The following is a 14583-nucleotide window of genomic DNA, read 5'->3' as shown; positions in this document are numbered from 1 at the left end:
TGTGTAGCAATAACAGAACCTATTAAAAGCGAAAGAGAACTCTGTATTCGCACACTGACTGAGAGGCGCGTTCTGTGATCGCGCTTTGAGTGTGCGCGCACTAGTGATGCGCGGATGGCGGTTATATCGGCGGGTCGGGTGGGTCGGGTAATAAAAAAAATGCATTCTGATTATTTGCGAGTGGGTCGCGGGTGGATGAGATGAATCAATAATGAGGCAAATATTAACTACATTTTCTAAAATATGAACCTGTTCTAAATATTTTTTTCAGGAAAACGATTTCATTTGTGTGTGTGTGTTTGTGTGTTCACCTGTTCGAGAAGTTGTGACAGAAAAAAATACATTCCAGATCAAGTTTGAAGGGAGTTACGCCTGTGTTAATGCTATTGAGTAGGGTAATATTTAGTGGTGTAGTGCAGTACCTGCGGATACCCATTTTTTAATCCGTCGGCTTTGCGTATACACACTTCTAAATTCCCTCTGATGCGCATTATTCAGTAGTGTCCTGCATTAGCCAAAATCATGACAGGCCACCATTTCTAATTCAATCGTATGTGAATAAATGCAAAAATTCACTCAAAACACATAGTAAGGTCGATAGGGAATGTGGCGCCGGTGTTTGAAATATGTTTGATGATTGCGCCTGACATGCGCCCGCGCCCGCTCCGTCCGCCCCAGCACCAGTAGTAAAATTAACAATTATTATTGATTACTAATTTGAATCAGTACATCAGTACATAAAAATGAAAAGAATTAGAATTTTATGATCTAAAATTTCTTAAAGTGGGTGAACCCCTGTAAACTTTTGTCCAAGGATCCAGTAGACGTTCAAACACCCCAATGATTTCATCAGAGATTGCGGAGAGTCACGTCCAGATGTCAGTTAACGTTATTCTTTTTAGCGTGGCTTTGGCTTAAAAGCACGAACGATTAAGCTTATATAAGTGTGCTGCGATGTGCAGATCAGCTGAATCAATCTGCTGTTAAAAATGAACCATCCATTCATCATATGATCATGCAAAACTAAGAATTAGAATAATCGAAAACGACGATCGGGTGCGAGTGGGGTGCGGTTATCCAAATCAGAGAAAAATATAGGTGCGGGTGGGTGGCGGGCGGATAATTTATTTGAAGCTGCGGATTCGGGTGACGTTTGAGCTCATCCGCGCATCTCTAGTGCGCACATAAACCTGTCGGCTTTCAAGTAGCCTACTGGACAAGACTTTCGTGATAATGCATCGAGTCAGTGACATTTCCGTCAACTGTCTCTGGACTCGGACGGACTCGGGATATTTTCCGAGTCCGAAAGGCTTGAGTCCGAGTCAAGTCCGAGTAAAAATGCATCCGAGTCCGTGACAAGTCCGAGTCGCCTAAAAATTGTACTCGAGACCGGACTCGAGTCCGAGTACCCCAACTCTAGAAAGCCAATCGCATTCCTGTGCAATAAGATAAGGAAATAAACAATGATCACATGATTTACAGGGAGCTGTTTTGCATTTTCATAACACTTTTTGGTGCTTGTGAACTTCCTTCTTCCTTGTAGGTGTAGATAGATAAATATATATTGTCAAAAAGGGAGGGAAGGGCAGAGCGAGCGAGAATGAGAGAAAGAGAGAGAGAGTGAATTTGTACATAATTTGGCACTGAATGATGACATTCACATGGCAGAGATCTTCCCAGATTTACTATTCAAATCAAATAAAGGGTCATACTCTACATCCTTTTGTAAGTACTGGACATGAGTCATTATATGTAAAACTGTTAATGTCTCAACAGTTGTTATATTTATATAACAGAGCTCCATAATCACTCTCTGCAAACAGCTTTCAGCAGTAAAAGCAAACATAGCACATGCTTTTACCCACACACAGTATATTCAGGTGGGTTATCATTACCATCAGGTAGATACTTATTTGAAATCAGTAGTTATAATAATAAAACTGAATCTGTGACAAATAGCACTAAACGTTTTAGGTTGAATTTAAAGGTGTGTCTAAGTAGTGGATTAAAATACTTCAGATGGCAGTTAAAACTGTGCCATCAGTCACAATTAAAATCAAAACAGAAACATTTTATATTGTGACAACAGCAGGTTTCTCAGGTTGTTAATATATAGTTAACATAAATAGTCATGTATGTGGTATTACTGGTTAATCTTCATCTAAAACTATTAAAAACTTCCTTTCTTCTATTTTCTAGCTTCTATTAATTGAGAGGCTACAGTATTTGTATATTTTAAAACTTGGATTGCAAGATTATTTAATCTGTACAAGTTAGTAAAACCAATAAAGTGAACATATACATATTCCCTTATACTGACGGTTATTAAAAAGTTCATAAAGATCATGTTTGTCAGTTACGAAGTATGGTCCCACTGCTTGCATGGGAAAATTTTGTATTCATCATTATTATTAATTTTTTTTACAGCTTCAAAACAACAACAACAACAACAAAAACCATATATAAAATAAATAAAAGAAATAACTAATTGCTGTGGTTCTGCCTTTATTGTCGTTTTTAATTTTTTTTTTTTTTTACTTTAATTATAGCACTTTAATTAGTGAGGGTAGTGAGATGATGTGTACCAAAAACTGCCACATCCACATTTTTATTTTTTTTATTACTGTTTAAGTGACAAGGAGCAAGATGCTTATTTTGTTATTTTTTTCCATTGCATATGCCAATACAACACTGAGAACTTATTTCCTGTTCACATTAATGATTATAATGCATTGGCAGGATATAAACATGTTGCAAATTGCTACTTGGACACCATGACATTTAATTTGGTAACATGATAATATCTATGGAACATCTTTGCGAACAGATGCTATAATTAAAAATCTAAGACCGTCTCCTCTGAAGAGAAAACATGAAACTGTACAAACTCATACTCACTGACACTGTCTTTGAATTCGTTCACATTAATATTGATATTAGAAGACATAAAAGTGTTATGATTACACAAATACCCATACGCTTATTTGAAAACAGTGGATAAAACATCAGCATAATATATTATAATAACTTTCATCATTGTTTTGAATTGACACATCTAAAGCCCCAATTTTTTTTAATAATATTCATTATATATATACACACACACACACATCATTATGTCAAGGCTTTGACATATTTTGACATGGATAAATGCAAATCATGACTAATTAGTGCAAAGAACTCGCTCAACAGTGACATGACGAAAGTCAATTTTGCATAGAGGAAAAGATGTAGGATGTCCTTTGTACATTCAAATCTTTAAAATCCACAAGCTCAGCTACATAGCAGAACCAAATTGATATGAAATATGTAACATTGAAACACAATTAAATTAGAAGTCCAGTACTGTGGTAAGTTTCAAAAATTGCAATGTGTCACAGAGTCAAAACAGTTGTCAGTGTTTGACGTAAGCATTGTAATAAAAACATATTGGGAGATTCCCACCCCTAATAAATGAAAGAAAGAAATAAAACAAAAAGACTGCAGGAGACAAGCAATCACACTTACTACTATTTGAATTGATTCTGTGGTGGAGCTGATTTGAATGAACAATTAGCAGCAGACTTACTAACTACTTAATTACTTTTAACATTGAAAACAGGGCTGTTCCTTAATGACTGCAATTACATACAACTATATTTAGAAACATTCTGTAGCCTTTGAGCCAAGGTACTGTACAGTTTGCTACACGTTAAGAGCAACAATTGATGCAATGTGCATCAACCTCTTAAAAAAACATTAGACACACATTTGACTTTGTAGTCATACATAGTTACCACACGTACTATGTGATAAGTCATTTAGGTTTCTGAGACTTTTAAGAGCACAAAATAAAGGAAAGATAAAAACACCAGAGCTACGCCCTCAGAAAAAAAAATACAATTTAAAAAGATTTGTACCTTTAGAGGTACCATAGCTTGTCAATGGGGCAGTACCCTTAAATGGACAGGTCTGTAGCTTATCTACCCCCACAAGAATACGTATTAATAATAGGCACATTTAAAATAGTAGTAAGTAACAGTAGAAGTAATAGGTGGTTTTAAAGTGCTAATAAGAAATTTTAGCAGTAAAAAAGTACAAAGTTCGGGGAGTGTCCCAGTGACAACCTGTTGTACCTTTCAAGAAACAAGTTTGTCCCTTATCTCCTCCTAAAAAGCCACATATTACAACTTTAGAGTAGTAATAACCATCTTTGAAGGAACTTTGTAGTGGTAAAAACGTTCAGGGACTTCCCCAGTGACAAGCTGTTGTACCCCTAAGGGACAAGTATGTGAACTTGCGGTATCTACTCTTAAAAGGTACATATTACAACCTTCAAGCAGTAATAGCTACCTTAAAACTATTACTATTTAGGGGTAAAAGGTGCAGAATTTGGAGATCACTGCAGTGATAAGCTGTTGTGCCTCTAAAGGGACAAGCCTGCACCTTCTCTACACCTAAAAGGTGTATATTGGTACCTTTAAATTACTACTATGCAATTTTAAGAGTAAAAAGGTACAAAGTTGAGGGAGTGCACTAGTGACAAACTATGGTACCTTATCTCCCCCTAAAAGGTGTATACTAGTACCTTAGATTTGTATTAGGTACCTTTATTGCAAACTTTCTAGGAGTTAAAAATGTACCCCTAACGGTACAATTTTTGCACATTTCCTCTGAGAATGTAGAGACTCTTTCTTTTGAGAAACTTGGCATGCAGTTTTTTTTATAGTCCCAAAGTTTTAATGAATCAGAAGAACTCTCCCCTAGATTTGAGTTTGAGAACCTCTGCAGCAAGCTGCTGTGCATCTTTCAGTTGCGGAAACATTTCCATAACTTTGTTTACATGATGCGGGTTAAAGATCGCATGAAGCTTCTTCCTGACCTCCTCTCTTTCTTCCTGGAAAGCACTGGACTGTGGCATAGCTGAGTGCTGCTGGCTTCCATAGCCATTGGGAGACCTGTGCGAGCTAGGACAGGGTAAAGGTTCTGGTAAACTGGTCGCCTGTGGTAAGAAGAAAGGGTAAGACCAGGCATTGTAAGCAGGAAGACTATAACGCTGGACAGGGTTGGGCAGAGGTAGGGAGCTGTAGGCACCATAGTTAGGTTGATAGTTGGAGAAAAGATTCATGTTGTCATAGTACCGCTGGCCACCTTCAGGTAGGCCAGGGTTACCAGACATTGGTGGATGACCGGATCTCATCCTATGCAACTCTTCGGTGCTCTGCGATGGCTCTGAGAACTGGCTTTCGTAGGATCCAAGTCCTGAGTCGGAACTGAAAATGGACGAATGGTTTGTTGGGTAAGGTGCTTGCATGCTGGTTATGTCCACAGAAGCACTGTGTTGTCCCACTGTGGCTGTATTTAAGGGCTTTTTAGTGGACAAAATGTCATCCCAGTACTGAAGCATAACATCTCTACCATCAGAGCTCTTGGGATCCAATCTGAGTTTCTGTTCTAGTTCTTGCTCCAAGGAGGGGGAGCAGGACCCAAAACCAGGGTCATTTCTTGGGTACATTCCTCTTAGAGGCCCATTTACTCTGCTGTCCTCTTTTGAACCAGACAGTCTGGCATTCTCTCGAAGCTCATCGGCTAGAGAACGGTGTGACTGATTTGTGCGCTCGGGGTGGTAGAACTTGCACTTGATACCATATGTGCACTTTTTTCCTGAAGAGTAAAAAGACAAATGTGTTAGAAGGTCTATTTCAAGAATGTGCAACGTCGTTCCAAGAGGGTCGCTGTCCTGAGTTTAGTTTAGTCTCTAATCAAAGACACCTGTGTGCAATGTACTAGCAATCCTAGAGACATAGGTTAGATCTTTTAGCCGTGTTTGATTAAAGATGTAGCTAAACTCTGCAGGACAGTAGCCCTCCAACACCCGAGTTGTCCATCCTTGGTCTTCTTCAGGGGTAGCCAATGCCGGTCCTGGAGAGCCACACTCCTGCAGAGTTTTGCTCCAGCCTTGATTAAAAAAAGCTTACCTGCCTGTAACTTTCCAGGAACCCTTAGACCTTGATTATCTTGTTCAAGACTGTTTGATTAAGGTTGGAATTGAACTCTGTAAGACTGTGGACCGATATTGGCCACCCCTGCTTCCCTCTACACTGACATTGCTCATGCACTTTGTACATTGACATTGAGTGAATTCTTCAATCCTGCTCGTGGGGAACCATACTCTTGCTTCAACACACCTGCCTAAGATTTTCAAGTAATCCTGAAGACCTCAATTCAGGTGTATTTGATTAGGGCTGGAGCTAAACTCTGTAGGACAGTGGGTCTCCATGAGCAGGACTGAAGACCTCTCATATAGAGTTAGGTCAAATACTAGGGCTGTCAATTGATTAAAAATATATGAATTAATGAATTACATGAAATGCATATTTATTAACAGGCTCCTATTAAGCTTGATCCCACCTTTAGTGTTTAATATAGCTGTTTGTGCATGTAAACCAGGAGTGTCCAAACCTGTTCCTGGAGGGTCACTATCCTGCAGAGTTTAGCTCCAACCCTAATTAAAGACTCACTAGAAACTTCCAGGAAAGTGTGTTAGTGCTGGCTGAAGCTAAACTCTACAGCAGGGATCCTCAAATCTGGCCCAAACAACCTTCCTGCAGGGTTTAGCTTTAACCCTAATCAAACACACCTGAGCATGCTAATCAGTGTCTTCAGGATCATTAGAAAATTACAGGTAGGTGAGTTTGATCAGGGTTGGAGCTAAACTCTGCAGTGCATTGGCCCTCCGGGGCAAGATTTGAGGAACCTTGCTCTACAGGATGTTCCGGGAACAGGATTTGGTCTTGTTTTTAGTCCTGCTATTATGTTCAGGACTTAGCTACATCACCATGTTACACATGTGCATAATGCCCACTTACTGGCTACTTTGGCCAGCCTTCAGGGAACAGTTTATGTCATGTTGAACAGCAGGGCTGCAATGATTAATCGCACATCACTGACAAGCTACGCCAAAATCGCGCTTTTTGGCATAGCTTGTCAGTGCTTTACGGCTCTGTGTATTACTTGCCGTTCCAGCTGAACGCACGTGATGGAGCTTTACTACTAATCAAAGTACCGGCTTCATTGACTAAACGCGTCCTAACTACTTGTTAGGATGCCATGATGGTCAGAGGCCAATGGGCAAATATGGCCAGGAAGCTGAGGTCACACCTCTACTCTTTTTGAAAGACATCCTCGGACTTTTAATGACCACAGAGAGTCAGGACCTTGGTTTAACATCTCATCCAAAAGACGGTGCTTTTTGATAGTATAGTGTCCCCATCACAATACTGGGGAGCTAGCACCCACACAGACCACAGGGTAAACACCCCCTGCTGGCCTCACTAGCACCTCTTTTCCCAGGAGGTTTCCCATCCAGCTAATGAACAGGCTCAACCCTTCTTAGCTTCAATGAGCGAAAAGTCTTGGGCTACAGGGTGATATGGCTGCAGTTTACAACTCCAACTCCAAAATAAAACCCACGTAACTAATTCCTTAACTTTTCTTAAAAATGTGTGTATACTTCATACTAACATTGTTATTTTATTATAATTACAAAATACAAAAGAGAACAGTTCAAGTATTTCTACCTCGAATGGCCAAAGCCGTCAAACTGACTGTTCACATTACAGACGGCGTATAATTTTAACTTTTGCGACTTTTTCCTGCGGTTGAAAATGCATGTCTCTGTTGCCTAGCAACAGTCGCTAAGCATAATATTCTGTTGCTATTCATAACTGTTGGCTTTAAAGCATCATGAACTATTAACATTTCAGTGAGTGTTTCAGGCAGAGGTTAAAGAGTTGCTTTTTGAACTTTAAATCATGTAAATGTATTCTAGCAGACCCCACAAATAAAATTGTGAAATGGTAAATTAGCACAATATGGGAACTTTAATCCATTTAGTTACCATTAAATCACATATCAGCATTTGCTAAGAAAAGGCTTCCAACTGAAGAAGCTTTAAAGGCATTGGCTTAATGTGGCAGTTGAAAGCAGACTTTACAATTTGTTTGGTAAGTCAATATAGTGTTTTGTTTTGTTTTCTTATCATTGAGCACAAGCTTATCGCTGACCTACAGGGTGTTATATCCGGCTTACATGTCTTTGATGCCAGGGAAATCCATTATGACGAAATATGGAATGAGTCATTGGGCATGATTAATGACGTCCACTTTTTATTGGGATATATTTGTATAATTAATTGCACTGAACTAACACCTTAAACTGACAGCCCTAGAAAAGAATTTTAATTAGTAGTTTGTGGTTGATATGGCATATACACAGTGATATACATGAGTGACAGAAATTGCTAACTACTTACCATATGGACAGAGTTGTCGCTTGTGGTCAAGTAACATTGCTTTTTTCCTAAGAAAATTATCTAAATTGGGTCCATGACGGCCGAGAGGGTCATCGGGTGGCATGAACCTGTGTGAGATGGTGGTGATGATGGTTAAGTAAATGAATAGGAATAAGAAAAAGTATTACAAAAGGCATTAGCAGCTCCTGAAGAATAACTGAAAGAACGTACTTATCATTAACAAAGGAGTACATAAGCAATCTCTCCTCAATGCAACGCTTCCACTCCGGACGTTCACTTTGCAGGTCACGATATGTGTCGTTGGACACTATAATGCCGTCCAGGTCATGAGCTAATTTGACAATAAAGCGATCGTCGTAGCAGACCACACGCTTTCCTCCAACCCTTCTTGAAGGTGTGAACACAAGAATCTTCTTCCTTTCCAGCTCTTCCAAAATATGCTGATCTGGAAATAAAAACAAGTATTTTGGAATGAAGGCAGTCTTTCTTATCGCAATGAGACATTATTTACCAGTCGCTGACAACTGGACCGTAACACCCATCAAGTTGAAACTATTTGACAGTTATTATAGAGTCCTTCAAGCTGTAACTTATTTGATGCAATTACCCTTGCTTGAGCAGTTTTCTACATTACAGATACAAAACAAATGGTTATTTCCCCAAATTAGCATTTAATATCCATCAAAGGTGACCATATCAAATGCTATTTCAGGGAGGTGGTACACTAAAACATTCCAAAGAATACAGGCCATTACTGTGAATCAGAAAAGAGGCAATAATTCACACACAGCACCAGACTCGATTAAAGATTCACAGTGAAACCGTAGGTGATAAGAAAAACTCTTGAACTTCCTGGTGGGGAATTCCCAGTGAGACCTGCAGGAAACTTAACTCTTCCTTATTCTTCTCGTTTTGTTATTGCCGTTCTTGCTCGAACTGATTTGAGGAATCTGAGCAGGGGTGTTCACAACAAAAGAGACAATCTCAGTTGTTTATGTTCCTGGACTAACGCCACATCAGCACCTCTGGGCTGGTAAAACTGAACCTGAATGTTTCTAAAGTCCTAAAACAAAGGTCAGTTTGTACTAGTAGCAGATGTACAGAGGGGCTGTTTGGCAACAACAAACTAATGAACAGCGAATTGTTACATTTTTACAAAATGATGCAGTTGTTGAAATTACAACTAGATGAGAAGACCATGTTATTCTTTGCAATGTGAAAACCTATAATAATACAAAACAAAGGCAAAAGCTTCAGCTTTACAACAATGTACTGACGTCAGTGAGTTTTTTTATACTTTTTTTTTTATTTTCGTCTCTTATGTTCACCAAGGCTGCATTTATTTGATCAAAAGTACAGCACAGTAAAAACAGTAATATTATGAAATATTTTTACAATTTAAAATAGCTATTTTCTATGTTAACATATTGTAAAATGTAATTTATTCCTGTGACTAAATTTTCGGCATCATTGCTCTAGTGTCACATGATCCTTCAGAAAACAGTATATTATGCTGATTTGCTCAAAAGTTGAAGTGTTTAGAAACCGTGATACATTATTCATTTTTTATTTTTTTTTGATTCTGTGATCAGTACAAAGTTTAGCATATATTTAACATGGAAATCTTAAAAACAGTATAAACGCCTTCACTGTCTTTTGATAAATTTAATGCGTCCTTGCTAAATAAAAGCATTTATTTCTTAAAATAAAATCTTACTGATTGCAAACCTTTGAACGATAGTGTATATTCACTGAAAAACCTGACAAGGAGACTGCTGAAGAAAATTATTTTTGTAATGTATAAGCATATATGAGTCTGTGCAGTTAGATGGGCGTTTTCGCTTTTCAGACAAACCAGTCTGTGATGACTCATTTTTACCAAAAGTGCTGAGGGAGTGTCTCTACCTGAAATAGGTACATCAGGCCTGGGCTGCTCTTTTCTCCAGGAAGGCACAAACACAGTGATATTTCTGTGTCCTCGGTCAAGGAAGTAGTTAACTGCCAGCTCAATCCCGCGGCAGGAAAACACTTCCTTGTTTCCATGACTGAAAGAACATGAGAGAAAGTAAAGAAGAGAGAAATTAGTTTGGCAAAAGAGCAAATCAGTGAATATGCATGCCAAAAACCGCCGGTCTATATGCATGTTAGAGGCCTTTGGTGGTTGCTTTTTCATCATCTTATGCCTTGACCGTAATGTTTTTTAATGGCATGCCACATTTCAAATGATTAATTTTTAAATTTTTAAAAGTATCCTTTCAAGTCTTGTGCGAATGGCTCTTTAATTATTCTGTGTGGTTTGGCAGTGCGTGTTGCCTGTTGTAGACTGCATGAATTGCTCAGATAGTTAAAAATTCCTTATCATGCATTTTATATACGGATACAGACTGTGTTAATACTTTAAAACAGTGGTTCTCAACCAGGGGTCAACCATAATATAGAAGACTCTAAATGATGGCCCACATAAAATTGATATAAACTGATTTTCCCATCCACCCCTGCTAAATAACTATTGTTTTTATTGAAGAACACAGTTTTTCAAAATGTGGGAATCATGAACTTTGATGAATTGTGGTTAATTCATTTAACGCATCGACACTCTCAGTTCTCAGTCTATTAATAGGAAAAGTACATTTGAATTCAGAGGGTTCATTCAGTAAAACTAAAACTAAACAGTTTGTTCCGTTGCAAATTATTTCAGCTGTGGATTGCCTATAGCAGTAACACAAACTGTAGTTGTTGACAGATGAGTGTCTGACGTGTTTATAGTATTACTGATAAAGAAAACAGAGAGATAAGACAGACAGAGATGATGACAGAAAGGTTTGCTTTGACTAGGAGGCTACATTCAACAATACACAGAAAAGAACAACAGCCATTTCCATTACATCATGACGTTACAGCAAATATCAGTGCAGCAACTGGCTTTTCATGCATAATGTGTACTTTAAAGTGTTGTCATTTACTACTATCTCTCTTAGACTACTTACAAACCCTTCGTTTCAAGGAAGAATGTCTTTCACAAAATTCCCTACTGCGATCTTTGCAGAATGCATGACCAAAAATGTTGCCAAGTGTGTTGAGCATGAGGCCTTGGTCTCTTGGAAGCGAAATGGTTAAAACAGCGCATGTTATTTGCATATTGGAGAACAGAGAGGCATGGATAAAGGGGAAGTACAAACCTTTTCAGAAGAACCAGGTCTAGGTTCAAAGCCCAAAGGCAATATGAGCAGTTGGCTATGGGAAATGGTACGTAATCTTATACTCAACGCACTAGTTTCTACTTTTGAACTGAATTATTAAACAGCTGATGTTTCTTTCAAATAAAAAACTATCAACAAGTCTGTATTTGTGCCATTATTTGGATGTGATATTTACTCTTTTAAAAATATGCTTTAAAAACAAAACAAAAAAACACTGTTATATAGTGGACCAATATTTAAAATAAATGTGGAATCAAAGTGAAAGCCTTGTATAATTTGGGAAATGTTTATTCACAACCAGAGCGCAGCTATCACGAATTTCCCTTTAGCAACTTGTTGATACCTGTTAATCTGGCAAAGACTCAAAACTTTCTTTCTTTTTCCATTGAAAGACTAGTGAAAAATCATAAAAATAAAAGTACCACGTCCTCACCTCATTGCTACATTGCTGCCATCGATGACAATAGGCTTCAGGTCACTTTCGGGTTCAGTTGCGTCCTCCAGCATTGAGGCCTGTCCCCTAGGTGAGCTTCCTCCTCGATGGGGCAAACTGAACCCACCATCATCGCTGTCAGAGCTAGAGGAAGGCACAGCCTTCGCTCCTGAACGCACCAGCTCCCCCAGCACCGCGTTGGTGTCCGTCCCCAAACCGAGCTTCCTTAGGGCAGCCTTCACCTCTTGTGAAGAGTAACCCAGTTTACGAAAGAAGTCCACCTTCATCTGCAGGCCACGGAGGTCAGGTCCATCTTGGCCCAGGCCAGCGGGTTGATGATAACACCTCGACTGCATCCTGCCCTCTGTTGGATGTGTGATGTTCTCGTTTTTTTCAGTGTAGGAGCTGCTGTGTCGTCCATATGCTGCACTGACATGTTCTTCTTGCTTCTGAGTAAGGCTGAAACATAAACAAATAAGTAATAAATAAACAAGTCATTACAATGAAAGCTATAAATCAGATTAAAACATGTTATAAATAAATGTATAACATATAAAATGTAAACAGTAGAACAAAGTATTTCTTTATACAGTAACACACACACACACACACATATTTTTATTTATAACATGTCATTCTTTTGAGTCATAATTTTTTTTTCTAATTGAATAATTTGAATTTCTATTGTAACCAGTTATAAAGAATGTATAATGCATAATCTTGATACTGCCACTTTTTTTTCTTCAATGGAAATGTAACACATTAGCCAATCAGAAAATAAATAAATAATAATAACAATAATAAAACAAAAACAAATTAGGGCCTTTTAGGATTGGTTCTAAATTACACTAGGAATTCTGCACATATTGCTTTAGGATTTTTCAAATCCAAAGCTTTGCTTGGAAAACTTTCCATATAGGAAAAATACAGGAATACGACCCACTGTAAAAGCAGATTAATAAAGGAAAATGATGTATAACTAATGCTCAATAAATGTAACATCACTAATACTTAATGAACATCACAATCGCAGTGATGTATTCGTACAGTTCAATCTTCTACCAGCCTCCTGTCAAAAATAATAAAACAAATCATGTATGGATATTTAAAAAACAAGGAAAAATAAACAAACAAAAAAAAAGTTTTAAGGTTATAATTTGGAAAACATATTAGAATGTCCTTAAAAAGGTACATATGTTGTATTTTTTGTTTTAATTTTTGTGGCTGTTTAATATCTATTTGCAATATTATCAGAATTCTATGTTGTTTTTTTTTTTGTACTTTGTTTTTTACGCAGAGAGTGAAAATGGTCCAGTGCATGCACAATACATAGATATCAATCCAGTCATGACTTACTATTTTACAAAAAAATGTTGGAAATGGCTTTAAATTGGTTTCCACTATCCATGGAGCTCAGGCATCACCTTTGAAATAATAGTAACATAGTTTATCATGTACATATGAATGCATATGATAAACAAAATCAGTTTATAGAGGTTTATATCAGGTCTAGCTTTCCTCTTTATTAATGTACTTATTTGCATTTGCTTTTACTAGGAATTCGATGCAGTAACGTTTTACACACAAAGCAAGTGAGCATCTGTTTAATTAATCTGTACATTCCAGGGGTCACTTGTTAAATTATAAATGTTAATAAATGACATATAAACTTACAATATCTTTCTCTATTCCTACAACACTTTCCACGAAGTGTTCCTCATTCACTGATTGCATCACAGAGCATACACAGTGTTTAAACACCTACAGACACAAGGTTATAATACAAACATACACGACTAAACTGACAATACAACGTTCTTCTTCCCAACAACGACGTTGTTCAAGTTTCAAGTTTGCGGGGGCCTTCAGCGGACCCCGGGTAAAATACTAGAGGATCTTTTAAACCGTTTAAAGTAAGAATAATAAAGCGTTGCTTTATTGTAAAATACTGGCAGAGTGTAAAGGCCTGTCTCAGCTGTTACACAATGAACGTTTATTGAAACGTTTACAAAATAAAACAAAAGAACTTAGACCTACCATATTCTCCTAGTGATGAGTCCGGTGATCTACAATGCGCGTGTATGTGTGCTAGAAAGCACTGATCTTGTGTTTTATGACGTGTTTCAATGTAACACCTTTATTCCTCTACTTCCTGCTTCAGGTGACTCGACCTGTTCCTCCTCCGGTAGAGAGAGAGAATAAGAGAGAGAGTGAGAGAGAGACTCTGCTGGGCTTATTATACTAGACAAACGACCACATTTACATAAAAATTACGGTTTAGTTTTATGTTCATATTTTCTAATCTTCATTCTTTTTCTTTAACATTTTTTTTTTACCCCGTGTTTTATTTTCCTTTTCTTATTTTCAGTTCCTATATTTCTGTTTCCAGCACCTTATTCACTTCCTATTGCAGCATATATTTTGTACTGTTTTGTCCTTTTTTGCACTGCTCATTAGGGTTTGTGTTTTTGTATTATTTTCATGACAGTAAAACACAATTCCTGCATACTGTAAATTACTATGATTCATTCAGATGTTATTTATTTATTTCAATAATTGCTACAATTTCTCATTAGATTCTCATTACTTTAATATTGTATTATTTTTCGCCTTTTATTTTCTTAAATATTTTTTTTTTCTTTTGATTTTGAGTTGGA

At 37.6% G+C, this 14583-nt stretch overlaps 1 protein-coding gene across 2 annotated transcripts; it reads right to left on the bottom strand.

Moving 5' to 3' along the window:
* Positions 1–2484: 2484 nt before the first annotated feature.
* LOC127178454 (endoribonuclease ZC3H12A) lies at positions 2485–14100 on the bottom strand. 2 transcript variants are annotated; one of them, XM_051131340.1, is made up of 7 exons: positions 13964–14089; positions 13283–13350; positions 11927–12385; positions 10199–10338; positions 8504–8738; positions 8294–8400; positions 2485–5643 (listed from the first exon to the last, which is right to left on the bottom strand). In XM_051131340.1, the coding sequence occupies exons 3-7, from the start codon at positions 12280–12282 to the stop codon at positions 4727–4729; spliced, it is 1755 nt and encodes a 584-aa protein (XP_050987297.1). In that variant the 5' UTR covers positions 12283–12385; positions 13283–13350; positions 13964–14089; the 3' UTR covers positions 2485–4726. The 2 variants fall into 2 exon arrangements, with proteins under 2 accessions (XP_050987297.1, XP_050987296.1); XM_051131339.1 differs by lacking the exon at positions 13283–13350 and having other exon boundaries at positions 13964–14100.
* Between the last annotated feature and the right edge of the window lie 483 nt (positions 14101–14583).

This window comes from Labeo rohita, chromosome 16, assembly GCF_022985175.1.
Source record: "Labeo rohita strain BAU-BD-2019 chromosome 16, IGBB_LRoh.1.0, whole genome shotgun sequence".
Classification (NCBI taxonomy): domain Eukaryota; kingdom Metazoa; phylum Chordata; class Actinopteri; order Cypriniformes; family Cyprinidae; genus Labeo; species Labeo rohita.
Note: the sequence above shows the minus strand (reverse complement) of the source record. Positions and strands in the feature narration are given on the sequence as shown.

What these genes read in the sequence shown, in the direction of transcription:
- LOC127178454 (XM_051131339.1), bottom strand. Translation starts at nt 12,282, where the DNA reads ATGCAGTCGAGGTGTTATCATCAACCCGCTGGCCTGGGCCAAGATGGA. An exon ending in GCCTGATGTACCTATTTCAG is followed by an intron (nt 8,739 to 10,198) that starts GTAGAGACACTC and finishes TTTTATTTCCAG; the next exon opens with ATCAGCATATTTTGGAAGAG. An exon ending in GCGACAACTCTGTCCATATG is followed by an intron (nt 5,644 to 8,293) that starts GTAAGTAGTTAG and finishes TTTACTCTTCAG; the next exon opens with GAAAAAAGTGCACATATGGT.